General features: G+C 40.3%; 2 protein-coding genes across 3 annotated transcripts in view; one reads left to right on the forward strand and one right to left on the reverse strand.

The window, feature by feature from the left end:
- LOC121137645 (synapsin-1-like) overlaps positions 1 to 1,678 on the reverse strand; it is a 29,243-nt gene extending 27,565 nt beyond the window's left edge. Inside the window, exon 1 of the mRNA XM_040740314.1 lies at positions 782 to 1,678. Coding sequence (XP_040596248.1) covers positions 782 to 1,517 — 736 coding nt within the window. The 5' untranslated portion in view covers positions 1,518 to 1,678. The remainder of the gene's footprint in view (positions 1 to 781) is intronic.
- Positions 893 to 26,238, forward strand: C9orf72 (C9orf72-SMCR8 complex subunit). 2 transcript variants are annotated; one of them, XM_040740306.1, is made up of 11 exons: positions 893 to 915; positions 7,599 to 8,084; positions 9,217 to 9,276; positions 11,979 to 12,074; positions 12,984 to 13,048; positions 14,006 to 14,078; positions 16,085 to 16,201; positions 20,086 to 20,321; positions 23,252 to 23,309; positions 24,212 to 24,321; positions 24,431 to 26,238. In XM_040740306.1, the coding sequence occupies exons 2-11, from the start codon at positions 7,641 to 7,643 to the stop codon at positions 24,615 to 24,617; spliced, it is 1,446 nt and encodes a 481-aa protein (XP_040596240.1). In that variant the 5' UTR covers positions 893 to 915; positions 7,599 to 7,640; the 3' UTR covers positions 24,618 to 26,238. The 2 variants fall into 2 exon arrangements, with proteins under 2 accessions (XP_040596240.1, XP_005080879.1); XM_005080822.4 differs by lacking the exon at positions 893 to 915 and adding an exon at positions 1,060 to 1,156.
- The last annotated feature ends 208 nt before the right edge of the window (positions 26,239 to 26,446 follow it).

Consider the following 26,446-nt stretch of genomic DNA (forward strand, 5'->3'; position numbering starts at 1 on the left):
ACTCACCCACCTTGACCTATATTGTGTCTTACTCTTAACCCCAGCCTTCCAAATATGGTTCTATTCTGTTTCTGTGTATTTGATGCATTTTAACTCCACACATGAATGAAGTATAATTCTTTGTATAGAATGAAGAGCATAATACAAAACAGTGTAAGAACTTGATAGATGGTTATTGCTTGGTTTGAAAAAAAAAAAAAAAGGCCTGCAATACCCGGCGAGGGATCTGTTTTTACCAAAGGTGTGGATTTGAGAGGTATTTTGTTATTAATCCCTGTCTTTTTCTGTAAATGACAACCTATTGATGTTAAACTCCACTCATCTGTAGTGAAAACCCATAATATATTTACAAACCAAAAAGATTAAACTCGTCAAACGTAATGGTGCGTTTTCCCAGAAGTTAAAGGGAGGGGGGCATTGTGCAGTTTTGCAAAAACCACGTTTAGAAGAAAAGGCGGTGATTACGCACGGGGCAGGGCGGAGGGTGGATTACAAATTGTGCTTCTTGTGGCATGAGCGAATGGTAGTTAACTGCCATATGGCCAAAAAGAAATCCACTCATTCATAACCCACTACCTGCCGACCAAAACCAAAACTACTTAAAACCACCAAGTATGTGTTTGGGGGCCCAGCAGGTTTCCCTAACGCAGATGGCACTATCTATCCTGACCAGGGTTTGGAAGAAAAGATAGAAAGCGCAAGTCAGCCTCCGCCTGGCAGCCGGTCACTGGCGTCGCAAGGCAAAGGCAGAGCAAATTGAAAGCGCGAAGCCGGAACTTACGGTGTCCCACTAGGAAGCGAAGGCGCGTCAAGCAGACACTAGTTCCGCCCACGTGAAAGATGGCGTTTGTCGTGTCATCCCTGCCAATTGCCCTTTCCTTCTCTGTGGGCGTGGTGCCCAGACAGACTAGGGAGGTGCGTGTCGGTTGCCTCAGCTCAGTGCTTGCTCCACTAGGGTGACCAAAGACGACAGAGGGGACAAGGTCGCGAAGACCTGCAGAGAGGCGCCTGCGGAACCTGGGACCGCGAGAGGCTGGGGGCGGGGCTGCACGGGGCGGGCCCGGAGGCGTGGTCGGGGCGGGCCCGGGGCGGAGCCCGGAGCTGGCTGCGGTTGTGGTCCCTTCGCCCGCGGTGGAAGCTCGGCAGCGGCGAGTGGGTGAGTGAGACGCGCGGGCGGAGCGGGGCTGCTGCTTCGGTCGGCTTGCCGGCCGGCGCCGAGTACCAGCGGGGCTTCTTTTTTTCTGTTTCGGGCTACAATTCCTCCCTGTCCCCTGAGCGAAAGCTCCCATGGCTTTGCAGCGCAGCGAGCCGTGGAGTTGCGGGGGGCCGCGGCGGCGCGGAGGGGATGAGCTGGGCCTCGTCTCTGCTGTCCGCCCGCGGTCCCTGACCCCGAGCTTCTCCCGGGCCATTGCGGGAACCCGCTGGGAATACGGCGGGCGCGGCCTCCGCCGCCAGAAGCCTGGGCCCCAGGGCCCTGGCCCTGCGACAGCCAGAACGCTGGCGATCCAGGGACCCATTGGGGTTTGCCGAGGGTCCCCGCCCGGGAGGAGAAAGCGCGGGTGGGATGGAGTAGGGATGGGCGGCACGCTGGCGGAATTTCACAGAAGTTTGTGAGGAGTGCCGATGCTCAGTAACGTGGGCTGCAGCTCCGGGCAGGGTGTTCCCCATTTCTGTGGGACATGACCTGGTTGCTTCACAGTTCCGCGGTTGCACAGACTTACTAAAGGAAGTGACCATTGTGACTTGGGCATCACTTGACTGATGATAATCAGTTGTTGAGAGAAGCGCACTGATTATAAGTCTGTCCACGTAAGGTCTGTCTGCCCAGCAGAGAAAGAAGGGAAGAGGAGAGAAATCGTGCATTTGCCCGGGATGGCTTGCTCTTTCTGGTGTGGGGATTAGCCTCCTGTAGTGTTTTGTCCTGGCAGGTGGATAAATTCCTGTCTACACTGTTCCTGACCATCACCAGTAGTGTAAACCGGATTCACAAGTCTGTCTCAATAGTACTTTTACTTTGTACAAAGGAACCCAAAAGAGACTGGAAAATACTTTGAGATAGGATCATGTTAGTCAACTTGGAAAATTTTTAATACAGAAACAGCACAGAAAATAAAAGACCGTAATACATGGATGTTAATAATATGGAATCAGAATATTTGAAATATTGTAGTCATCCCCTATGTTTAAGAAGACATGCCAGAGCCGGGCGTTGGTGGCGCACGCCTTTAATCCCAGCACTTGGGAGGCAGAGGCAGGCAGATCTCTGTGAGTTCAAGGCCAGTCTGGTCTACAGAGCGAGTTTCAGGACAGCCTCCAAAGCCACAGAGAAACCCTGTCTCGAAAAACCAAAAAAAAAAAAAAAAAAAAAAAAAAAAGAGGACATGCCAGAAGGCTCCCAGTGTGAAAAGAAGCACCTATATATACTAACTATCTCGTCAGTGTGGGTGTTTTTCCCTCTTTGCATATCATACACACAATAAAGTTTAGAAATAGGCACGATAAGAGATTTAAAATAACTAATAATAAAATAGAACTATTGCAGCAATGCTGTAATAAAAGTTCTGTGAATATAATCTCTCTTTTTCAAAGTAGCTCACTGTACTTTCACCCCCGTTGAGTAAGACAAAGCTTACCCGAATGCAGGCACCTTGGTACTTGGACACCTGATCAGATAACCAACAGGACAGAGAAGTAACTAGTGGCAGACAGTATGAATAGCATGAATATGCTGGACAAAAGGGTCACTCACAACCTTGGAGCAGACAGCATACGATTTCATCACACTACCCAGCACAATGTGTCGCTTAAAATCTGTAAACTATGTTCTTCTGGGGATTTTCATTTACTTGTTTTGCATTAAAGTTTGCTACAGGTACTAAAACTTCAAAAACTAATCTGGATCAGGAGGAGCTAGTTTTGTCTGTGTAGACACTGCTGACTAGCACTGCACTGAGCATTGGCACTGTGGGAAAACTGAATTAGTTGGAAGCTGCCCCAAGGTGACCAACACAAAATGAGAGGAACTATAGACTGCACCGCAGGTTGCGTGATAAGCAAGTATTTAATGTTCCGGGAGGGAACTGTCAATATAACTTAAGAAGTTGGTTAAAAAAAATAGTCTGCTTGACTATTAGAGAATGATTGAATGAGTAAGATGTTACCTTTCGAGCCTGCCCTAGGGCCCCATGTTAATTGAATGCTTCCAAAGTGTTAGGTTAGTCTGCCTGAGAAACTATGAGAGAGAGCACAGTCACCGTGTCATGAATGCATGAGTCTTGAGCATTTGTAAAGAATGACAAAGGCTGGTCTTCCAAGTAGTCCACTGCCTTTACAGAGGCCTTGGCTAGTTCCTGTTTGGCTAATGGAGTTGGTTTGCAGCCCCACTTCTCTTTACTGGGAGAAATAAAGTATTGGTACAAGTGAGAGCTGTATGGTGGTATAACTCTCTTCACAGCCCTAGGCAAAGACTTCCTAAAAGGAGCCTGCAAAAGAAGGTAGCTCTTTTTTTTTTAACACGGGTTTAAAGAAAAGGCTCAAATGTACCTTTCTGCTAACAGTGTTAACATGCTTATTAACATAAATATACTGTTGTTACTTTTGGAAGTATTGGTTAAGACCTCATGAGCCCTGAGTTTTATTTGTAAAGTGACAAGCCACCATCTCACTCAGTTTAGATCCTGGCTTCCCTCAAAAAACTCTGTGACACTAAGCCACTCACCAGGTGGTGGCCACACGATGCAGAAGTAGATATGATCTAGAGAAACAGAGCTTAAAGAGAAGCGCACTTCACGCTGCTGAAGGCTTTGCTAGCTTACTTGATGTGTAGAAAGGCTGAAGCTACTGGGAAGTTGTCACAAATGAGGAATTAGAAGAACGTGTTTGCTAATCTGCGGAAAAGGGGAAGAAGAAACTGAAACAGCCTGAGATGTAGACATAGAAATGTGATGAGGATGGTGCATATAAATTGCGAGGGCATCAAAGGATAGAGCTATGGAACACAGGCCTCGGGGAGAGCTCCGCATAGAGTCATCATAAGGCGTATAACAGCTGCAGCAACAAATGGATAACTTAAACGAGACACCAACTTCTGAATACAGTGTTTTTGTTTTGTTTTTCAAAAGAAGTGGGCTTAACTTTCAGCTGTGGAAGCTTCTGGACCATTTCCTCCTCCCTGACTTCTAACCCCCGGGTTGTCATAGCTCAGAGATTGACTGCATCAGAAAGACAGCAGTAGCCTGTCATAGCTCAGAGACTGACTGCATCAGAATGACAGCAGTAGCCCAAAGGCCCGTGCCATCCGCCTCTCCTCCCAGCACATCGCATCATGTCCGTGTGTCATGGCTTATTATCATGGGAAGAAGAGGAAGCCTAATCCAATAAGACATTTCAGAAAGAAACAGGCAGGCTAAATTTCAAACCAAACAACCCAACACGGTCCTTGATCCTTTCTTTTCTTGATAATTAGACTAGGAATAAGTCTAAATAAAATGAATGACAGAATAGTTTAACTAACAGTCAGGTTAAAAGTTTTCCCATAACTCTATAGAATTTTGCTCTGCTTTTAAAAGTACTTTTCTTTCCATTGTAATGATGAAATATTTGAACTGTACTGTTGTATTAGAATTATTCACCTTTTTGTAAAGATAGATTTAAGTAGCATATAAATATGGGGGATGGAGGCATTTTCAAGGCAAAGATTTATGATCAACTATCAGATAGTGCTTGGTTCATAAGAGGTTCCTTTACCTTTCTAATGCTATGACCCTTTAATACAGTTCTTCGTGTTGTGATGACCCCAACCATAAAATTATTTTCATTGCTACTTCATAACCGTAATTTTGTGGCCGGGCGGTGGTGGCGCACGCCTTTAATCCCAGCACTCGGGAGGCAGAGGCAGGCGGATCTCTGTGAGTTCGAGGCCAGGCTGGACTGACAGCCTCCAAAACAGTACAGAGAAACCCTGTCTCGTAAAAACCAAAAAAAAAAAAAGAATCTGTTACGAGAAGCTTTTTCTTTTGCTAGCCGCTTTGGTTTATCCCCCCCGCCAGTCGCCTGGGCTCTGCCGCGCCAGCCTGGTTCTAGATCCGCATGAGTCCCAAATAAACACACAGGAGGCTATATTCGTCATGAAGCTGTTGGCCTTGCTTGTTTCTAACTGGCTAGCTCTGCCTTAAGTAATTACCCCATAATTGTTAATCTAAGTATGCTTCTTACCGGAGAGGTTCCAGGCTTCCTACCCCAATGGCGGTTACATCTCGAACTCTCCTGTGTTTCTCCTACCCAGAGTTCTCCTGGACTCCTAGCCCCACCTATCTAGATTCCTATTGGCCAGACAGTGCTTTATTAGCATAAGACTTCCCCAACAAGAATCAGCTTCTGGGCTGTAGGCAGGGCTCAGAGAAAAAACAAAGAAAGAAACCATAATTTTGCTAGTGTTATGAATCGTAGTGTAAATGTCTAATATGCGGGATATGTGACTCCCAAAGGGGTGTGACCCACAGGTTGAAAACTGCTTCTTTAGATAGCTGAAAATATTTCTGAACTAATGAAAGGAATAATGATAGTCTTTAAAAAATGTAAAGCCTCATCTCTAAAAATTTTATTGTTGGTAATGCTACAAAAGTTCTAGTGGAATTCAGCTATAGTATATTGATTTTGCATGTTTAAGTATGGGACAAACACATGAAATGTTTTCTTCCTTTGGTGCTGGGGATGGGACCAAGGGGCTTACACAAGAGCTCTACCACTGAGATGTGTGCCCAACTCTGAAACATTCTTTTACAAGATAATATTTTAATGTCAGTGAGGAAAGAAATGCCTTTGGGCAGAGGCAGTGTCTGTGGAACATCATCTGAACATATTACACTGGTGGTCACATCTTCAAGGACCATGTTTTCTGTGCACATTACTCATTTGGGCCCACCCTAGAATAATTCACCTTTTCAAACAAATAAAAAGAAAGAATGGAAAAGCAATATGTCTGCAGTATAACCTTTTGGTTGTGTGTTCAGTTAATTTCTCGTGTTGGCCTCCAGTTTGCTGCTGTTAAGGACAATAGCACCATTACAGCTTCAATTCAAATTTCATTTCTCTACTCCCTCACTGAAAACTGACGTTTCCAATTGTATCCAAAATATTCAATACTTTAAGCAAGCTGTACATCTTTGACAGTGTGTGGTCTCTTCAGACTATCAAATTGACGTATATTAAAAAGTAAATAGTACTAAGTGAATTTCTGAAATTAAAAATGCACGTGTGAAAATTCCAAGTAAACTATTCCTTAGAGTTAAGTGTTTTGTCAAGTTTTGTATGCCTAATCTTAATATGCTAAAAACACTCACTCAGCTTTCTAAATATAGACGTTACTCCTTTGCAGGAGACTCTAAACTCTCTTGACAAGACGAGATAAGAGAGAGCAAGTGGGAGGGGTTAGTTATGTCTTTCACCGTGTGGATCTTAGGGACTGTGTGCAGGTCATTGAGCATGGTGGCAGGAGCCTTTACTGTTTGAACAGTCTTGCCAGCCCAGTAGATAAACATTTTCAAATAAATTACTTATGTGGACATCAGTTTGTTACAGATCAAATGTTCACTCCCAAAGTAATCATACAGGCAAATTATAGGTTTATCATAGTTCACATTAGCTTCCCCCAGTACTGCCACCATACATAGATCCTCCCACTTTGTTATAAGTGGTTTTGACTGCAGGTCTTTCTTTCATTAGAATATTTGTAAACATGCTTGACTTTATACAAATAGAATGCAGAGTTTCTTCTTCCAGAGCAATGTGTTCGAATAAATGAAGATCCAGATGTGGGGCCCTGACTGCTGCTGGGCCGCGAGCTTGTTCGCTCTGATGTCTGTTTCCTGTGTTCTAAGTAACTGAAACTAGCATGCTTGCTTATGCTTGTCTCCCTGTCTCTGTCATTTCAAGCAGTAGTATTGGGCTGCAGTTCCTTGTAGCCAGAGCTCACTGAGAGGGACAGAGCTGTTTGCTGTGTTGTTGTTTCTAATCTTACTCTTTTTAGAGTTTTAGAGTACTATAGCAAAAACACAAACTGAAACAGCCGCAGTGTGGTCCCGTTCTATAAACTCTAAGATTGATGCCGTTTATGCCAGTGTCAAGTGATTGTCAGGAACAGTCCTCTGAAGGCCCCTGGGAAACCACCCTCCTGTCTCTTCCACATCTGGTGTGACCAGTATGCCTTCCAGGTTCAGCAATCCCTTTGTCTTCATGCAGCTGGCTTGCTTTGCTTTCCTTCCCTGCCCTCTCCCTCCCCTTCCCCCTCGCCTCTTAAGCACCACAGCCATTGGCTTAGAATCCATTCTGCTCTACTATGGACCATCTTGATCTAACTGTACCTACTTGCAAATGAGGTTTCATTCACTTATGCAAAGTCCTCCCCTTCCTCTTTTGTTCTTTGGTTGAAATGGTTTAGGGACCAAATATCCAGTCATTAGAATTGTATGCAGATACAGTTTGGAGATAATAAAGGCTTATTCTTTGTTTATATTGACATTTTTCTAAGTCAATCGGGGTTTGGACAGATATCTTTAAATGGCTGAGCCTAATCACTGTTTTTGTATGTTCCTGTTTAGCTTTTGCAAGCATTTGGATAATGTGAGAGTTGAGATGCAGGGATGTCTACTATCTGCCCACCACCTTCTCCTGCTGTTGCCAAGACAGAGATTGCTTTAAGTGGTGAATCGCCATTGTTGGCTGCTACCTTTGCTTACTGGGATAATATTCTCGGTCCAAGAGTAAGGCACATTTGGGCTCCAAAGACAGAACAGGTACTTCTCAGTGATGGAGAAATAACTTTTCTTGCCAACCACACTCTAAATGGAGAAATTCTTCGAAATGCAGAGAGCGGAGCTATTGATGTAAAGTTTTTTGTCCTATCTGAAAAAGGAGTGATTATTGTTTCATTAATCTTTGATGGAAACTGGAATGGAGACCGGAGCACTTACGGACTATCAATTATACTTCCGCAGACAGAACTCAGTTTCTACCTCCCCCTTCACAGAGTGTGTGTTGACAGGTTAACACACATTATTCGGAAAGGAAGGATCTGGATGCATAAGGTAAGACTGTTTAGCGTGTTCGTGGCAACCTGATCATTGAGAGGTTTTTTTCTGGTACATTTAAATTTAAGTTTTGGAAATTGTATGCAACTAAATCCGCACAGTAACTATTATTTTGTGTTTCCTGGACACAGAGAGTGCTGGTCTCATAACTGTGGTCTTCATGGTAATAATGTAAGATGATAGTGCCTCTCCATTGCAAGTGAAAAGTTAAGGCTTAGAGGGATTAACATTTAGTCTGAATTTGTTTTGGAAGCTTTGACTGTAAATCCTTTTTGTTTCCCCTTTCTCATGTGACTTACAACTGTGTGAAAATACGAAAGTTGAAAGGTTTTATAAGCTGTAGCAAAGCCGCTGTCCCAAATTCCCAGTTTTGTAAAATGGGGAGCACAGACCAAATGGATTCTAGGAAATCAGGTTTTTCAATTTGCAAATTTAGCTAAAGGACATCTTGCTTTCTCCTGATATTTACCCTGCTGTGTATTTTTGACATATCTAAAGAACAAACTCAGTTCTTCCTATTTTCTGGTTTAATACCATCCTGAAAGTCCATTAATTTTATAAGACGAAGTTTATAAGGCCTCTAACGTATTACAAGGGGAAAGTGCATTTTTTAAGACGAGTTTTCTCTGTTCACCACCTGTTGCAGACTCGCTTCCTTACTTCTGACAAACTTGGTGAAAATCACCCAGATTTCAAAAGCTTACCTGCAGGTAGTTGAAGGACTCAAGACTCAGGCAAGAGGATTTGAGTCCTGTGCCAGCCTGGTCTACCTAGTGAGATCTGGTCCAGAAATAAACAAAACTTAAGCAGCCGTTCCTCTGTTCCTCAGATGCAAGTCAGTCTCTTTTGGTTTGAATAGTGTGTAATTATTTTCTTTTGAAGCCGCAGGTGTTATGTGAACTCTTTTCTGCCAAATTAGCTCGTATCCTTACTGTAGAATAAAGGATGCTTTGATTATATTTTATGTTGTGTGGGATAGCATGGGCTTGTTGGGATAGTTTCTTGTCTCTATCCTTTCCCCGCACCTGGAATAGAAAGATTTTCTTGTGAAATACACATGATAACATATCTACATTGAAAATGAACAGGCATCAAAACGTATTTGTTAAGTAAATTTTCTTTTTCTTAGGAAAGACAAGAAAATGTCCAGAAAATTGTCTTGGAGGGCACAGAGAGAATGGAAGATCAGGTAGAGTGCAATTCACATGCTGCCATGACACTGTCCATTGCTTATGTCTGTATAAAGCCTGAAAAACGAGTAAGTCCTGTGAAGCTGTATAGAATAAACAATAAACATTTCTGCAAAGCCTAAATAATAAAGTAACATTAGATAAAATGAAAACAAACCAGAATAGGACAAGACAAATAAATAGAAGAAAAAAGAACAAAAGAAAAAGCTCAAGAAACACATATAGACACAGACATACACATGATATCCCATTGAAAACACAAATCTGAAAACCATAATATGAATGTAAGGAAAAAGAAAATCCTTGGCATGGCATTGTGAGTGAAGAACCTCCAAAAATGCCACTGACGTGGTTTTGTGTTGACATCTACTGCTGAGCATGGGGCCTGGCTTTTGGAATGGTCAGTACACCCAGTGAGACTTTTGGAGAAAATTAACTTTTTGTTTGTGAGCAGGTATCAATTGAATTGGAGATACTTTCTGGATTAGGGATGTGGGCTTACATCCATTTCCCCTCAGAACTGGGATCGCATCAGGTCCAGACCTGTGCAAGCCCTGTGTACATGCAAGTGTTAAAAGGTATTCCTTCTGCAACTGTTTTCACAGAAGAAGCTGCAGTGTGAAGGGAGTGAGCATACACCTGAGGTATCTGTATACCTCTCAAGCGCGCGCGCACACACACACACACACATACACACACACCACACACACACACACACATACACACACACATACACACACACCACACACACACACCCACACACACATACACACACACCACACACACACAAATGACCTTTACAGAATCATGTGTTATACTATTATGAATGGTAAATAGCTTTTCAGGGACTGGGCAGTGGCACACACCTTTATTCCCAGCACTTGGGAGGCAGAGGCAAGTGGATCTCTGCGATTTCTGGGACAGTTTGTCTACAAAGGGAGTTCCAAGGCAGACAGGATTCCACAGAGAAATACTGTCTCAAAAACAAAAACAAAACAAGAAAGAAAGAGTCTAGGAAAAGACCTGACACTAAGGTATTAAAAACTTTCTCCGATCTCTGAACTGTATTTCTGGGGATAGTTAGGGACAGTCATTTCAACAGAAGGAAATTTAGAGCCAAGCAGAATTTTGCATTTAGTGACATTTTTGTTCTTGAAAGCCAGAGCCCTGTACTTACTAGGCTGAGTTTCTGCTCTTCAGACTCGACTTAAAAATGTTACCCTCACCTTCTGTGTCCAGAAGAAAGTAGACTAAAGAGATTCTAAGTGGAAACATTGTCCTGCAGAGGTTCAAGTTAGAGAAACCCAAGGAACTACTTTCTTCTGCATTCCTCCTGTAGGGTTTTTGTGTTGAGTCCCAGTGAGACTGTTCATTACTTGTGGTGATGATAAATGTCAGAGTCCACATCTAAAGTGCTGTATATGCCAGAACCCAAGGGACAGTAAACTCACCCTCTCTGCTTTATACTTGCATAGCTGATGAAATGTGCTTGCAATAGCTCTATTATGAGTATTACTACTGCTTTGAGATGGTGCAACACTAAACAGCTTCAGCCCTGGTTAGTTTGGGGTCTTTACATCTGTCACTGAACAAGGAAGGAAATTTAACATACCTTGTTGAATGCCACATCTTAATTGTGTTTGTAAACAGACATTTCAGCAATTACTCTAAATAGTAGAAACAATGAGTAGTTTATTCTGGAGGGTTATTGTAAGATGAATTTTTTGAAATAATGAAACTTTCTGTATCTACATAGACATTTATAGATTAGGATAATTTTCCAAAGGAAATGAGTGCCCTCCATGATAAAGGGATTTGAAAATAGATTTGTTTGTTTGCTTGTGTGTGCTAAGTATTAGACCTAGATTCTCAGACATGGCCTTAACTAAGTAGTTTATAATCCTCAGCCCTTAACTTGAGGTTCTAAGTTTAAAATATTTGTGAGGTTTTAAATAATCATTTCATGAAACCTAAGTGAATAAAGAAAACTTACTGAAGTGAATGTAAGTGATTAGTTATTTTAAAATATGTTTAGCTGAGATGGATAAACACTTGGCAATTTCAGCATCTCACTTAGGTGATGATAAACTGACAGGAGAGGTGGTAGTAAGTGTGTCATTCTTGTTTCACACACTGCAGTATGACACAAACTGATGCCAGAGCATACAGATTTTACAGTGATGTTTGGGAGGCAGTAAACGGTAGTACTGTTGGCACGTTCTGCAAAGGAGGTCTTCTGTCTTACCGAGTCTTCTCTATGTGGTAACTTCAGTGTGCACTTGAGTAGATTATGTCATTTGAATGTGAAGGTTGGATGCTGAGAGGAGCCTTCCTGGTTCCTTTCTAATGATTCAGCATCTTTTCATGCTTGACTTTTTTTAAAAGGAAAATATAATGGTGGCCTTCAACAAGAGCTTTTATATCTTAGTTAAATTCCAAAGGAGATCCTTTCTAATTGTGGCATTGTAGTTTAATTATTGCATGTGATAAACCATACTCACCAAAGGAAATTTTTCCTAAAAGAATGAAAATAAGTTTAAAGAGCATGAATAGTTGACAGTTGTTTCTGGAATGGCAGGCTTGTTTGGGACTGTGTTGAGCAAGTCCTTCTGAGGGTGTTTTACTCTTTGTATCCATGTAAACTGTTGTTACTACCTGGCTTACCCACACTGATTTCCTTCACTTTGTTGTGCTGATACAGGGTCAGAGCATCATTCCCATGCTTACTGGGGAAGTCATTCCTGTGATGGAGCTGCTTGCATCTATGAAGTCACACAGTGTTCCTGAAGACATAGATGTAACTGCCAGGGGGCATTTATACCCTTTATGGATTCCCTTGAGTGATTCCTGTGGAGTGTGTGTGTGTGTGTGTGTGTGTGTGTGTGTGTGTGTGAATGTTCTTGTTTTAATACTATTCATATGAACTATCAACTTCAATCCAGTAAGCACACATAAAATGCAGTTTTCTTACCAGACAGGTTTTTTTTTTTTGATCAAACATGTTCTGATAAAATTAGTTTGCTTCACTACTTTTCCACTTTTGTATTTCCTAGAAGAGGGGAGATTCCAGGCTTTTATAGAAGCAACTAGTCTTATACACAATGCTTTTGAACAGAGCAGTGTACCAATTAAGCTGTGAGTGGGTGCCTCATTCTCTGACTTCTGTTTTTTTATTTTTTTTCTTATGTGTTTGGGTGTTTTACCTACAAGTGTGTCTGTGACCATTTGCATACAGTACCCTGGAAACCAGAAGAGTGTGTCAGATCTCCAAGAAATTGGAGTTACAGACACTTATGAGCTGCCATGTTTGTGTGTGCTGGGAATTGAACTCAGGTCCTCTGGAAGGACAGCCAGTGCTCTCAAGCACTGAGCCATTTCTCCAGCCCCCCTCCCACTCCTGGCTCACCAGTTCTGTGACATTTGTTGAGGGTATTTCAATCACACACTGTTCCCAATGCTGACTTGTGGTTACACTTGGTCTCCTGATTCTGATAGCTTGGAGGGGAAGTTGTAAAATTGTTGTTTAACCTGCCTGGCCAACTTTCCCCTTTGTTCCTCTGGAAAGTCCGTGCAGCAGCACTTTATAGGTATTTTCTTGATGCTCATAATGAGAGTGCTGAGTTGTGCTGACTCTAGACATCAGCACACTTACTACTAAGAGTTCTCTCACGCTGTTGTAAACAGACTTTGTGTGTGTGCCTTTTAGATAGCTGATACAGTCCTCAATGATGACGACATTGGAGACAGCTGCCACGAAGGCTTTCTTCTCAAGTAAGAGTTTACTTCTTTTTCTGAATGCTTAGTAAAGCAGATAAAAATCTTAATGCTCCCCCATGACAAGACTTAATGGAAAGGTTGATAGAATATCTACTTGCGCCAATTTTTTAGAGGCAGCATTGCACATTTGAACTGTTGCTCACGTGTGTATTGTTTACACACAGACAGTAGGGACATAACTGACGTCACCCGGTCCACAGTCTATGAAACAGTAAGTGGAGGAGCCTGTACTTACTGAGCAACAGTGTACTCATCTGCAGTAATGACTGTTCTACATGTGTGCCCCATCTCCTGTTATGGTCTCCTGTACAAGTTGCAGACTGTCACCAGCTTTTATTCTTAAAAATGAGAAGCGAACGAGCATTTTTTTTTAAGTATTTACCTCTAGATCTACATTTTCTTTCTTTAAACTCACAATGAAATGTCAGGTGTGGGCATCTTTAGCAGAAAAGGTCTTAATGGCTTGAATCAGAAGCACTTTAGAGTTTGCTAGTGTTGGCCATCCATATATTGTTTCCAGATATGTCATTAAAGGAATTACTATAAAGTGATGGCATTTTATTAACAAAGTGGGGTGCCTTTTTCTTTAAAATCTATTTAATTGAATGTATATGTGAGTACCTGCATATATGTGTGAGCACCACATGTGTACCTGTATGAAGACCAGAGGAAGGAAGGCTTTGGATTTCTTGGAACTAGATGGTTATGAGACTTCATATGAGTGCTGCATCTTCTCTACAAGAGCAGCAAGCGCTCTTAGCCAGTGAGCCATCTCTCCTGCCCTGGCTTGTCTTAAGACTCTAGTAATGTGATGTCTGTGAAAGGTCCCTGGAAAATGCGTTTTACACAAATAAAAGCTAACATGATCTGATAGCTCTGGTGTTGGTCAAGCAAAGCTGTTTTTCTCGTTTGTGAAGTTGTAATCCTGCCAATGTTTTAATTAACCTGCAGTGCCATCAGCTCACATCTGCAGACCTGTGGCTGTTCTGTCGTAGTAGGCAGCAGTGCGGAGAAAGTAAATAAGGTAACTCCTTTATAGTTCAAATAAGATCTGACTTCAATACTACTAGCATGTTGTGAATTATCATTTAAGTATTAGGTTACAGTTGAAATACCCTAACAGTATAAGGAGGCAACGTAAGTTTACCAAATTACTCTGATACATCTAGCAAAAATGACTGTAGTAAAATGTGTAAAATTCAACAACCACTTTGATTTTGATAATTCATCACTCTCAGTTGTATCATAAATTTCTTTTTGTTTTTTCTTTTTTGCTTTGTTGTTGTTTTTCAGAAGGGTCTTACTATATAGTCTGGGCTGGACTGCAACTATATAGACCAAGCTAGTCTCAAACTCCCTACCGTCTACTTACCTCTTCTTCCCACATAAAGTATGCACTACCTTGTCTGACCTTTAAATGAGATAGTTTTCTTTTGTGTCCCAGTGTTTCTTATTCCTATATGACTGTACCTACTAAACAATTTGTTATTGGATATGTGAGGTAATAGGAAACTATGTTGGCAAATATAACCAGAAAGTACAGAGATTAAAACAAATATTAGAGCAAGTTCCAAGGCAGCCATGACTGTTATATAGAGCAGCCTTGCTCAGCAAACAAAACAATTTGAGAGTAAGAAAATATAAAAGAGCAAGTTAAATAATTCATTCAGTTTCTGGAGGTGATGTGTGAAATATATGAGTCTATTACCATATACATAATGGGGAGCACATAAATCATTAATTTTCTTGTTGTCAGGCAAGTTATAGAAAGGTCAGCATTGAACTGAGAGATGTAAGCTTGGATGTAAGTGTATCCTACACTACAAAACTACCTTTTCAGGGAATCTTTCAGGGTAGCTCCCAAAAAGATATATACATAGGGGGAGAACTAAGATAAGTGATCAAATATTTCCTAAGGTTAGTGCCAAAAGTGTACAACTGTCTTTATAGTCACTAAAGAGACATAAATATATATTCATATCAATTTGATATTAAAATTCATATTTTTTCAAAAAGTTTAACATGTAAATATTTTAGGGATGGTTATTTGCTTTACAGAATTATTTTTTCCAAGAAATTCCTGTGTACTTATATAAACTTTAATTTGCAAAATTTATATTTCTCATTCAACCGTTTATGAGAGACTAATAAACCTCTCATTCAGGGCTGTCCTGTGTAACCCCAAAAGCAGCTTTCCACTTAGGTTCTCTGGGTGGTGGGACCTCTTGGTTGGCTTTATGAAGGAGAAAATCTCCATGGTCTGAGCTTCGTTTATTAAATACGTTTTTCATCTCTCATCTGTTTGGTTGAATAGCTTGACTTTTGTCTTTTCATTTTGAGAGACAAGTTGTCACTACTCTAGTTGAAAACCTCTGTCTTCAAACTGTCTAATGATATGATCAGAGTTCTGCATACTCACACTTATACATGGCTTTTACTGTTCCCTAATACAGCTCCAGGTCAACTCTTCTTAGTGCCACTGATTTCTAAACCCCTACCACAGGCATTTGTTTCAAGTGAAACTTTGTAGCTTTGTTCTGTGGAAAGTTTGGATAGTCCCTGTTGTTCATTGTAGCCGCCTTTGTGTGTGTGTTCATCAGATGGCAGTCCCCTCATTTAAACACAAGAAGTTCCTTCCCAGAGCTGTTTGCCTACTTGAGAAGCAGTTGTTGCTGGATAGAGGTTCAGTCAATTATTGCATTAGGTTATTATTTCTCACTGAGATACAGGTCAAATAAATTTGGGAAAGAATAAATATTGCTCACTTAAAGAACAACATTTATTCAAATGCAACAAGTTCTGAGATACCGTGCAGCTGATTTGCCAACTACTTCCTAATCTTAACTGGCCACAAAATCCCTTTTGTAAGCTTTATGTGTTCTGACCATGCCCTGTTCAGGTAACCAAGGGATACTCCTTACTTGGGAGCTGTTTTAGTGATGGCAACAAAAATTTCTATTTCAGTTTCTTTCATAAGCAAACAGTGATCTTTTTATTTCACATTTCAAAGCTAAATCTTTTCTTCTCTAGATAGTGAGAACGTTATGCCTTTTTCTGACTCCAGCAGAGAGGAAATGCTCCAGGCTGTGTGAAGCAGAATCATCCTTTAAATATGAATCAGGACTCTTTGTCCAAGGCCTGCTAAAGGTATACTTGCCATTCATTTATCATATGTGAAGCCACAAGTAAAAATTAATTTTAAGAATAATTACTAAGAATCTTTGTAGAGTATATTGTTAGCATTTAATATATCATATTTTTAGTTGTCTTGGAACTGGTTTCTTCTAATAGTTCTGAACCTGGAGTGTGGTGTGTGTCTTATGGATTTATAGTTAGTGTCATCCATGAAGCACCATGCCATCGTATTTATAGTTCACTTGCCTCCTTCTAGCTGTGTGTGTAGCCTCAGTATTTTCTTTTGAAACACATGCTTGAATCAGACTGAGCCTCTGAAATGGTAACGTTTCTTTTGCTTACTGAAGATATTTGGATATGTACCATACCTACTCATTTTTAAAAATTAAAATGTCTTTTAAATCTTATGCAAAAATGTCCGTGTCTAGTACTTACGTTTTTAATTTTTTATATTAAATTTGGCCCATTTTCAAGAAGCAAAACAGATAAATTTAAATCAACATTTTTTTCAATAATTAAGTAGAAATAACTATTTTTCCAGCAAGCTCTGGGTTTGACTGAAATACTCTACCTCAAAAAAGAATAAGGGAGAAGAACCATAAAGGAAAATTCCAGCCATCAACCTCAGTTTTCCACATACATGTATACCACACTTACATGCATGTATACGTGTGTACACACACACACACAAAACACCATAAAGAAGTAGCTTTTCATGATCACTGCGGGTCTTTCATGGTTATTCTTAAGGATGAGTAAAATGAAAGAAAACAAAGTGAGTATTGCTTCGGGTACCCTAAATAAACTTATATATTCAAGGAATATTCCTGCTTCTGTGAAGAAAGTCTATATTCAACAGATCTACAACCAGCATTATACCAAATAAGGAAAAGCTGACGTCATTGTGTCCAAGATCAGGAAAAAGATAATGATGTCTACTTTCACCGCTTTTATTCAGGCTAGGGTCATAAGTCTTTGTCAATACACAGAAAGATAAATGCTGTATATAATTTATCTGTAAAAGCTAAAACATTTGTGTCAATGGAAGTAGAAGGTAAAAGAATTACCAAAACATAGAAATACTGGGGAAAGACTGGGGGGAGGGGACAGAAAGAGAGAGAGAGAGAGAGAGAGAGAGAGAGAGAGAGAGAGAGAGAGAATGATTATTAGGCTTAGGACTGCAGTTACATAAAAAAAAATAGCTTACGTTCCCTGTAGAATAATTGTGACAGTCAATTCTATTTTTATACTTAGTGTATAGGAGAGAAGGAGAGAAAGAAATATGTAGGACAGAGGTTAGTACAGAGTATCTGACTATCACTCTCCACTGTGTTTTTTAGGCAGGATCTCTCACTGAGCCTGGACTGACTTTGACTAGCCCAGCTGATTGAGGCCCTCACCCACACACACACACACACACACACACACCAACATTGGGTTATGAGATCGCCTACACACACAATATTGGGTTATAGACACAGGCTGCTGCATCTTACTTTTGCCTGTATGCTGGGAATCCTAACACAGGTTGGGTCCTCATGTTTGCACAGCAATTAGAATTTTGCCCACTGAGCCGTCACCTCAACTCTCTAGTTTTATTTTTTAAAATATCTCGTTAGGGGGATTTTGAGTGTTGCTAACAAAAGAAAACGATAACTACTGAGTGATAGATATGATACCATGAGTAATTCATACACTTTGTATACATGTTTTGAAATATCACACTGTACCCTGCAAATACAGTTGCTCTGTGTTGATTGAATGGATGGATATGTATTAGTCAGGGACTCTAGAGTAACAAAACTTGTAAAATGAGTCCCTGTCTCTCTGTCTCTAGTAAATGGGATTTATTAGAATGACTTGTGGGTACAGTCCAACTAATCCAACTGGAGAGCTGTGAACAGGAAGTCCAAGAATTCAAAAGTTTCTCAGTCCATGAGGGCGGAAGTCTCAGCTGTCTTCAGTGTATGCCAGAATTCCAAAGAAGCAGGCTCTAGCGCTAGTGAAGGGATGGATGTGCTAGCAAGGCTAGGGCAAGCAGGCAAAGAGCAAAGCTTGCTTCTTCCAAGTCCTTTTATGGGCTTCTAGCATAAGGCATGACCCGGAGCAGATCTGGATTAAATGTAGTTTTAAATGACATTAATTTGGGGGAGGAATGAAATTTTTAAATGGCAAGTCTTTTCCTGGCTCAAATGATCTGAATTAAAGGCTTATCTTCCTACCTCAAAGATCTAGATTAGAAGTGGATCTTCTTAATTCAAATTAAGCAAAAATATCCCACAGGTGTGCCCTCCATTTTTGGATTTTAAGTTCCAGATGTATTTAAGTTAACAACCAAAAATAGCTATCACAAGTTCACCTTGTCAACTTGACATACAATCATATCTCCTTATGTCATGATTAATTTCCAAATGAAAACAATAACCAGATCATAGCAACACCTAAACATGACATAGCTATCCCACATACAATTAGAAACACATTATCTATTTTACTAGGTTGTAATTATGCATAACATGATAGATATATCCCTCATACAACTGCAAACATATTATAAATTTAGAATAGGTAACAGTGTTCCTAGAGGAACATTCTTTTAGTATCTCAAACTTAAATATGATAACCATTGATATTCTCTTAATTGGTATTATGTGACATTATAAAGAAATTAAGGAAAGAACACATCCTGCCTGGGTTAGGCTGTAGTAGTTTCCTTTTGACTTCAATCACAGGACATGGTAGCACCAAGAGACTTCTTAAAGGACCTGCACTCCAGACATAATCCTTCTTACCTCCTTTGTGGAGAAGTGATCCAATTTCCCCAAGGTGATCTGGATCAATCATCCCTCCTAACACTGTTATTTCGTCCTTCGCCTGCATGCTTAAGGGCATTAGAAGTCCAAAGTGGGCCAGGCAATGGTGGCACACGCCTTTAATCCCAGCAGTAGGGAGGCAGAGGCAGGCAGATCTCTGTGAGTCTGAGACCAGCCTGGTCTACAAGAGTGAGTTCCAGGACAGATAGGGCTACACACAGAAACCCTGTCTCAAAAAAACAAAAATAAAAGGCCAAAGTGGCCAGGAAGAAGCTGGCTTCTGGTTCAAAGGTATGTTTGTTGTGTCTCCTGTCAGGAGCTCTCCCTCAGTAATCTGATATGTGACCCCTATTACCAGATGCACAGGGAAAAGCAAAACTGTGATTGCGTGAAACACTGAGAGTTCTCCAAGCAAAGCTAAGTTGTGTAGCTTTCCAGAAAATGCCTTGATCTACAGTGGTTACCCTAGCCTGTTAGGAGTGAAAACTTTAGGCAGCCTCTGTCTTCTCTTCTGTTCACACCACTTAGCAGAGTAACCACATACACAGCAGGTGTTTACTACATGGCAACTGGCTCCCAACTAACTAGAAAGAGGCAAATATATTATCTATTAATAGACATACTTGTTTAGATACAGGTAGGATAAAGCAATTGCAAAAGAAAGGCAATCATAATTTTACAGACCAGCAACTAACCACCGTTAATAATTGGCCCAGTCTTTGTAGTTTTTTTTCTTTTCTGTTTTTGTTTGTTTGTTTTTGTTTTTTGAGACAGGGTTTCTCTGTGTAGCTTTGTAGACCAGCCTGGCCTCAAACTCACAGAGATATTCCTGCCTCTGCCTCCCAAGCACAGGGATTAAAGGCGTGCACCACCACTCTCCCCTCCCTGCCTGACCCCCTTCTTTCACCCTAAGCCCAAACTGTAGTGGCTGGAGTTTTATATAGTAACCTCTTGAGTGTTACTTCTGAAAGAGCCTTATACCAGATGCACAGGGGATGCATCTCTTATTATCGTTATTACATTATTTTTTAAATGACTTCTTATTTGGCACATGGCCAGTAAGTTTTCTCCTCGTTTTGACAGGATGCAACGGGAAGCTTTGTACTACCCTTCCGGCAGGTTATGTATGCCCCGTATCCAACCACGCACATTGATGTGGATGTCAATACTGTCAAGCAGATGCCGCCGTGTCATGAACATATTTATAATCAACGCAGATACATGCGATCAGAGCTGACAGCCTTCTGGAGGGCAACATCAGAAGAGGACATGGCTCAGGACACCATCATCTACACAGATGAGAGCTTCACTCCTGATTTGTATGTGACACTTGGGCGTGGGTGTCATTGTCAAGCAACAGAAAACTTTTGTCATTTACAAGTAAAAACAATGCAAGTAGTATTTAAAAGGAGAGGAATGTGACAGGCATAATGATGCTTGAAGAGGCATTTAGTCAGCCACTTTCTTTTTTAATTTTTAAATTATTATTATTATTTTTATTATTATTAGGCAGACTCTCACTGGGTAGACCTATATGGTCCATTGAGAACTCACTGGAACTAGCCTGGAACTCACTATATACATCAGGCTAGCCCCAAACACACAGATATCCACCTGCCTCTGCCTCCCAAGTGGTAGGACTAGAGGTGTGTACCACCGTACCTGGCTTAAAATCTTCGTTTCTTAAAATATTATTTCCTGTAAGACAGGTTAAGATTTCCTCTAAAAACAAATGTTTAATAAATACATACTAAGGGCTAGAGAGATGGCTCAGCTGTTAAGCCTCACAAGCAAAAGTATAATACATACTGAACTCCTACTTACTTACTGAAATTCCAGAGTTAACAGTTACCAGTCAGAAAATGCCAGCCCCTACTGCTGGTAACGGTCATTGAACATCCTTGTACTCTAAACTGCAGTAATTCAAAGCCTTTTTTCTTGGATATGAATATAAAAACAAAAGATAGTTGAAATATATGAAGAGAACACTCTCTTTTCCTTTGCATTGTACATTTTGCTTTTTATTTCTTACCAGAAAATGTGATCAGCAAAGTAAAAGGCAATGAGTAAGTATTGATTGATTAGGAGTAAAATTATGATCTTGTATTATGAAACTTCTAGAAAGCATTTAAATGATATTCTAAAGTTTGAAAACAAGAACTTACATAGTATTACTCTTCACTTGAATCAATTAAGGTCTTGAAATAGTGATAGCCCTTAGAATATACTCAAAATATGTTATATGGGTTGAAGGGTTTTAGGCAGCAGTAAATGTGGAGCAAATGGGAGTGTCCTGTGTCTCTGAAGACGAAAAAGGAGCCAAAATGAGACCTGGGACACACTAATAGCCACAGTAAACTGCTGGCCAGGAGCACAATGGGAACATGATGCCCAGAGGTCCTAGCATGTAAAAGAACCCTTCTTACACAGTTCCCCTAGGCTCTTTGTATTTGCTTAGAAACGTTGAGAGGAATTGCTTCAGAAACTAACTGGTCAAATTGAAATTTCATTTCACTACTTCACATACTGACAGTCTTGGAGAACATGTAGAAGTCTTCGCACTGAGTTCACTGAGTCAGCATGCCAACATGTTCTCATAACTAATGTACTTGAAGTCCTGTTTTGTTTTGTTTTGTTTTGTTGATTGCTTAGAATCTCTTCTCAGAAAATGTAGATTTGAATAGATTTGCACCCTGTTAGTGTTTTTGTTTTTGAATGTTTGACTGATTTGACAAAAGCAATTTGTCAGCTATTCTGCCATGACAAAATAATGTTGTGAATTTTAGAATTTTATTTCTGGTTCTAAGTAAATGTTTTGAATATAAATTTGTCAAAAATATTTTCAACCAGAAAATTACATTTTAACTTCTATTATTATGGACTCATATTAGTGTTAACATGCTTTAAATAATATTCACTTTTAAGTCTGGGAAGTTTGGGAGTTCAAATTTGGGGATTCACACAAGCTGGACAATTGCTGTACCACTGAGCCGCATCCCCAGTTAATGTTCAATTTTTACCTTTTTAAGATATAGCAGTCACCTACAATGCATTAAAATATGTGTTAGCCGGGCAGAAGCAGGCAGATCTTTATGAGTTCGAGTCCAGCCTGGTCTACAGAGCGAGTTCCAAGACAGGCTCCAAAACTACAGAGAAACCCTGTCACGAAAAAACAAAAAAGAGATAGTCTTGCTTTTCCCTCTCTTTTTTTTTTTTTTGTTTGTTTGTTTGTTTTTCGAGACAGGGTTTCTCTGTATTGTTTTGGAGGCTATCGGTCCAGCCCAGCCTCAAACTCACAGAGATCCGCCTGCCTCTGCCTCCCAAGTGCTGGGATTAAAGGCGTGCGCCACCACCACCTGGCTTTTTCCCTCTCTTTTGTGATCCAGATTTTTATTCAGTAAAACAGAAATTGGAAAGTGGTGAATTAAGTCCTAGCCTGTCCATGAAGGCCAGTGACTCTGCTGTCAGTGCCTAGTGCTGTCGTGAAATGCTGGTATTTCCCCTTCTTGGTTTCTTTCTCTGGCTTGCACACTCGTCTCCTAAGACTAAGAAACCTGAAGTACTTCCCACTTGTTTCTGCATATCCCCCCCTTCCTCTGCTGTTCCCATCCAGGTGTATTGTGATCTCTACTACTCGGTCTTGCATTTCATTTGTCTTGTCATAATAAACATTGTATTTTCCCTCTGACATGAATACAGTATTGTAGCAAAGATGGAAGAGAAACAATAAAGGGAATGGAGTTTGGGGGAAAAACAATCTTGTCTGTGAGCTTCTGCTCTGACCTGTAGTGACACAGCTCACTTCTGTTGGCTATTTTGTCTGGACTCTTTACATGCCAGTCATTGCTGAGATAGTAGTAACTTTCTGAGTTGCTGGTTCATATTTACAGGTTGTGAGTCTCTTGACGTAAACTCAATTTGTAAGGTGTGGGTTCTAAAACTCATTGACAGATAGGCATGTGCCCTTCCTGAGTATACCCAGCTTATACTGGCTAGAAAAAGACACCAGTAATATATAAATGTTCCCTTGAGTTAAAATGAATCTGTGTGCTGTGTGTGTGTGTGTGTGTTTATTTTGAGTGCACTGAATATGGAACCCAGGGCCTCATGCATACTAGTATGCATTGCAAATATTCACATCCATATTCTCACATATTTGTTTATAAAATGTTAACTCTTTGACTGGAGTGAGAGGTTATGGAAACTGACTCTGTAAAACCATTTAATATTTGGACTGTTTTGTTCTTAGGAATATTTTCCAAGATGTCTTACACAGAGATACTCTAGTGAAAGCCTTCCTGGATCAGGTAAACATGATACCAGCCATGGCTAGAGAAAGTGACATTGCATGTTTTCTTTTAAAACATGTTCCAAAATGCCTACAGAATACATACAAAGAATTAAAGTGCTTATGGGCCTTTCTGAAATCTGTAAATGAATTTCCCTTTGAATTATTAATCGGAAATAGCCTGTATAATAACAGTTAAAAATAGCATTGCCCATCCCACTAGTTTTTTAAGTATCTTAGAGTACCCTGTATCTTAAGGATTTTTTCATTGAAGAGGGCTGTGCTTTTATTTGCCTTAGTTGAATTGAAAATGTTCTTAAACTTAGCATACTTGTATTTAAATTGTAGCATCTTCATTGTCTTAGTTTTAAAAATATCTGCAGAGGTTATACATTTGGAGAAGGTGATGGATTGTATGGGACTTGTTTCTAACCATAACCAGAGCTTTGTCATAATACCATTCTGGGAGTCAGGCCAGGGCCCTGTGTCATAGACCTGGCTTTGCATAATGACATCCTCATGTTAACTATGACTAGGCCGGGATCTGGGTCTGTGTGATGTGTGACAGTGCAGAGTTAGAGGATAATCCATAGTCCTGTAATTCCACGTTTCTGAAGCTGAAATAAAATTCCACATATCCTCTACTCGACACAACCTAAAACAATTCACCTAATGATTTTTACATAATAAACTAAGTATACATGTATAGATAGAATGCAAAGTCTCAGTTCATTTTTAACATTAAAATAGAAAATCTAGAAAATTGTCATTGTTTCTAGACCATTGCACTACCACAGCCCTGCCCTTTGGGCACCAGAAGAAGTGGCTGTAATGGGTGATGGGTGTCAGATCGTATCAACATTGTCATGGGAGCTGCTACATGAAAATGTATCGAAACTGTATTGTCTCGTGTTCCTGCAGGTCTTCCATTTGAAACCTGGCCTGTCTCTCAGGAGTACTTTCCTTGCACAGTTCCTACTCGTTCTTCACAGAAAAGCCTTGACACTAATCAAATACATAGAGGACGACACGTGAGTCCTGTTCTGCTATAGAAAAACCTTTATGCGTTGTTTCTATTTGGTTCCCTTTGAACAGCGTCTGTATTATAATGTTTGGGTTTTTTGTTTGTTTTGTTTATAGGCAGAAGGGGAAAAAGCCCTTTAAGTCTCTTCGGAACCTGAAGGTAGATCTTGACTTGACAGCAGAGGGCGATCTTAACATAATAATGGCTCTAGCTGAGAAAATTAAGCCAGGTCTGCACTCTTTCATCTTTGGGAGACCTTTCTACACTAGCGTACAAGAACGGGATGTTCTAATGACTTTTTAGACATGTGCTTTGCTGTGTACATCTCATCAGTCAGCCTTGCTGTTACAGCGGCTCCATGGTGTGGACACACCCTTCCTTCTTCCAGGCTCCTGCTCTAGGAGTTAGTTACACTACACTTGGCACAGGAGGTCTCTACAGGGCTGTCAGTGCAGCCTTACAGTGAATGTCCAATTTTCCTAGACTAGATATTCTCTCTTAGGGACTTAATGTTTACAGTCATCCTAAATAAATACTATTGCTGTCTTTTAAAGATATGAATGCTAGGATATAAACTTGACACAACTGCTTGTTTTTTTTTTTTTAAGAAAAAAACTTACGATTAATGGTTTACATGTATCACAGTGAAGCTGTAGTTAGCTTTTACAGATACAGTGCAAGTTCATTCTCTGTCCCTCAGTGTTCTGTGATGTGTAGAATTATATACTTCTGCAACAACTGAAAATTAGAAGCTTTCAAGTTTTCAGTTCCACAAAAAGGAACTTAGCTTAAGTACAGGAAGTTTTGGAAGAAGGCATTGATAAAGCAGAGTTGGACGTGAAATCAATTGTTAGACCTCCCTTGATAGACTTAGTCCTTCAGATTCAGTCTGTTAAATGCAAGCAGTGTTGTGTAGTCACTGAATATTGTGAACCGTGGTATGCTTTTTGTTGGTTTATTGTTGTAACTTTGTCAAAGAAAGTGACATTTTGTTTTTATAATTGCTGCCAACTTTTAAAATTAATTTTCATTACTTTTGAGCCAAATTAAAATGTGCACCTCCTGTGCCTTTCCTAGTCTTGGAAATATGATTTCTTGGAGGAGGGTCAGATTTCACTGCTCAGTTGTCTCCATCTGACTTACCTTGGGTACGGTCTGCCGTGTGCCTGGCTTTGAAGTCCTCGTGAAATATGTCAGAGAATGCATGAGTTGATAAATCTTTCAAGATCAGGAAGGCTTCTTGCTGCTTTCCTTCCATTTTTGCCTGTATTCTGTGGTGTTTTCCATGTTGCCTGCATCACAAGAACAGCGGGAGAAATTTGACCACAGTGCTATTTTTCTAGGTGCTATTATAGCAAACTCAGTGGTCTGCTTTTGTTCCTGTAATATTTGACCATCTTGCTCGCTGTGAAATACTGATTACTAGAGTTCTGTGATAGAGCAGTGTTGACATAGGAGTATGCAGAAACACAAATAAGTATTTTATTTAAAACTGTGGACTTAACAGAAAAGGGAGGATATATTTATTTTTTACAAAAGGGATAAAAATAGAGCCTTTTCCCCACCCACCAAATTTAGCAAGAAAAAAAAAATCCTATTCTGAAAGGTCACAGTGGCTTTGACATTACAAGTCAGAAAAGTGTAGACATCTTCGTTTTTAAACACACACTGACCAGGACAGTGTATGAACTCCACGCCCGTAGCTTGTGGTAAAGTGTGTAGATTCCACCTTTTAGTGCCCCACACTCATAGCTTTACACAGGAGAGTCTTATTTAAGCGCTAATTGTTTTCCTTTGCTGGTTTACTGTGTTGTTATAGAGAATGTAAGTTGTACAGTGAAATAAGTTATTGAAGCATGTGTAAACACTGTCGTATGTCCTTTCTCCTAGGTGGGGAATTTTGAATAAAATACTTTTGAAATTCTGTCTTTTTTATTTCTTCATTCAGGAAAAATACTGCGGTGAAAGGGGAGGTCTTGATTAGCTTCCTCTTTTGCTGAGTCATATTGAATCTAAACCATAGTTTTTAATCTTTTCAGAGAAGACATTCAAAGTTTATGAATGATGCCAGAGACTCACATTTAAAAAATAATAATGAAACTGCCAAGTGTGATAGTGCATGCTTGTAATTC

The sequence above is a fragment of the Mesocricetus auratus genome, unplaced genomic scaffold (genome assembly GCF_017639785.1).
Source record: "Mesocricetus auratus isolate SY011 unplaced genomic scaffold, BCM_Maur_2.0 Super-Scaffold_6730, whole genome shotgun sequence".
NCBI lineage: Eukaryota > Metazoa > Chordata > Mammalia > Rodentia > Cricetidae > Mesocricetus > Mesocricetus auratus.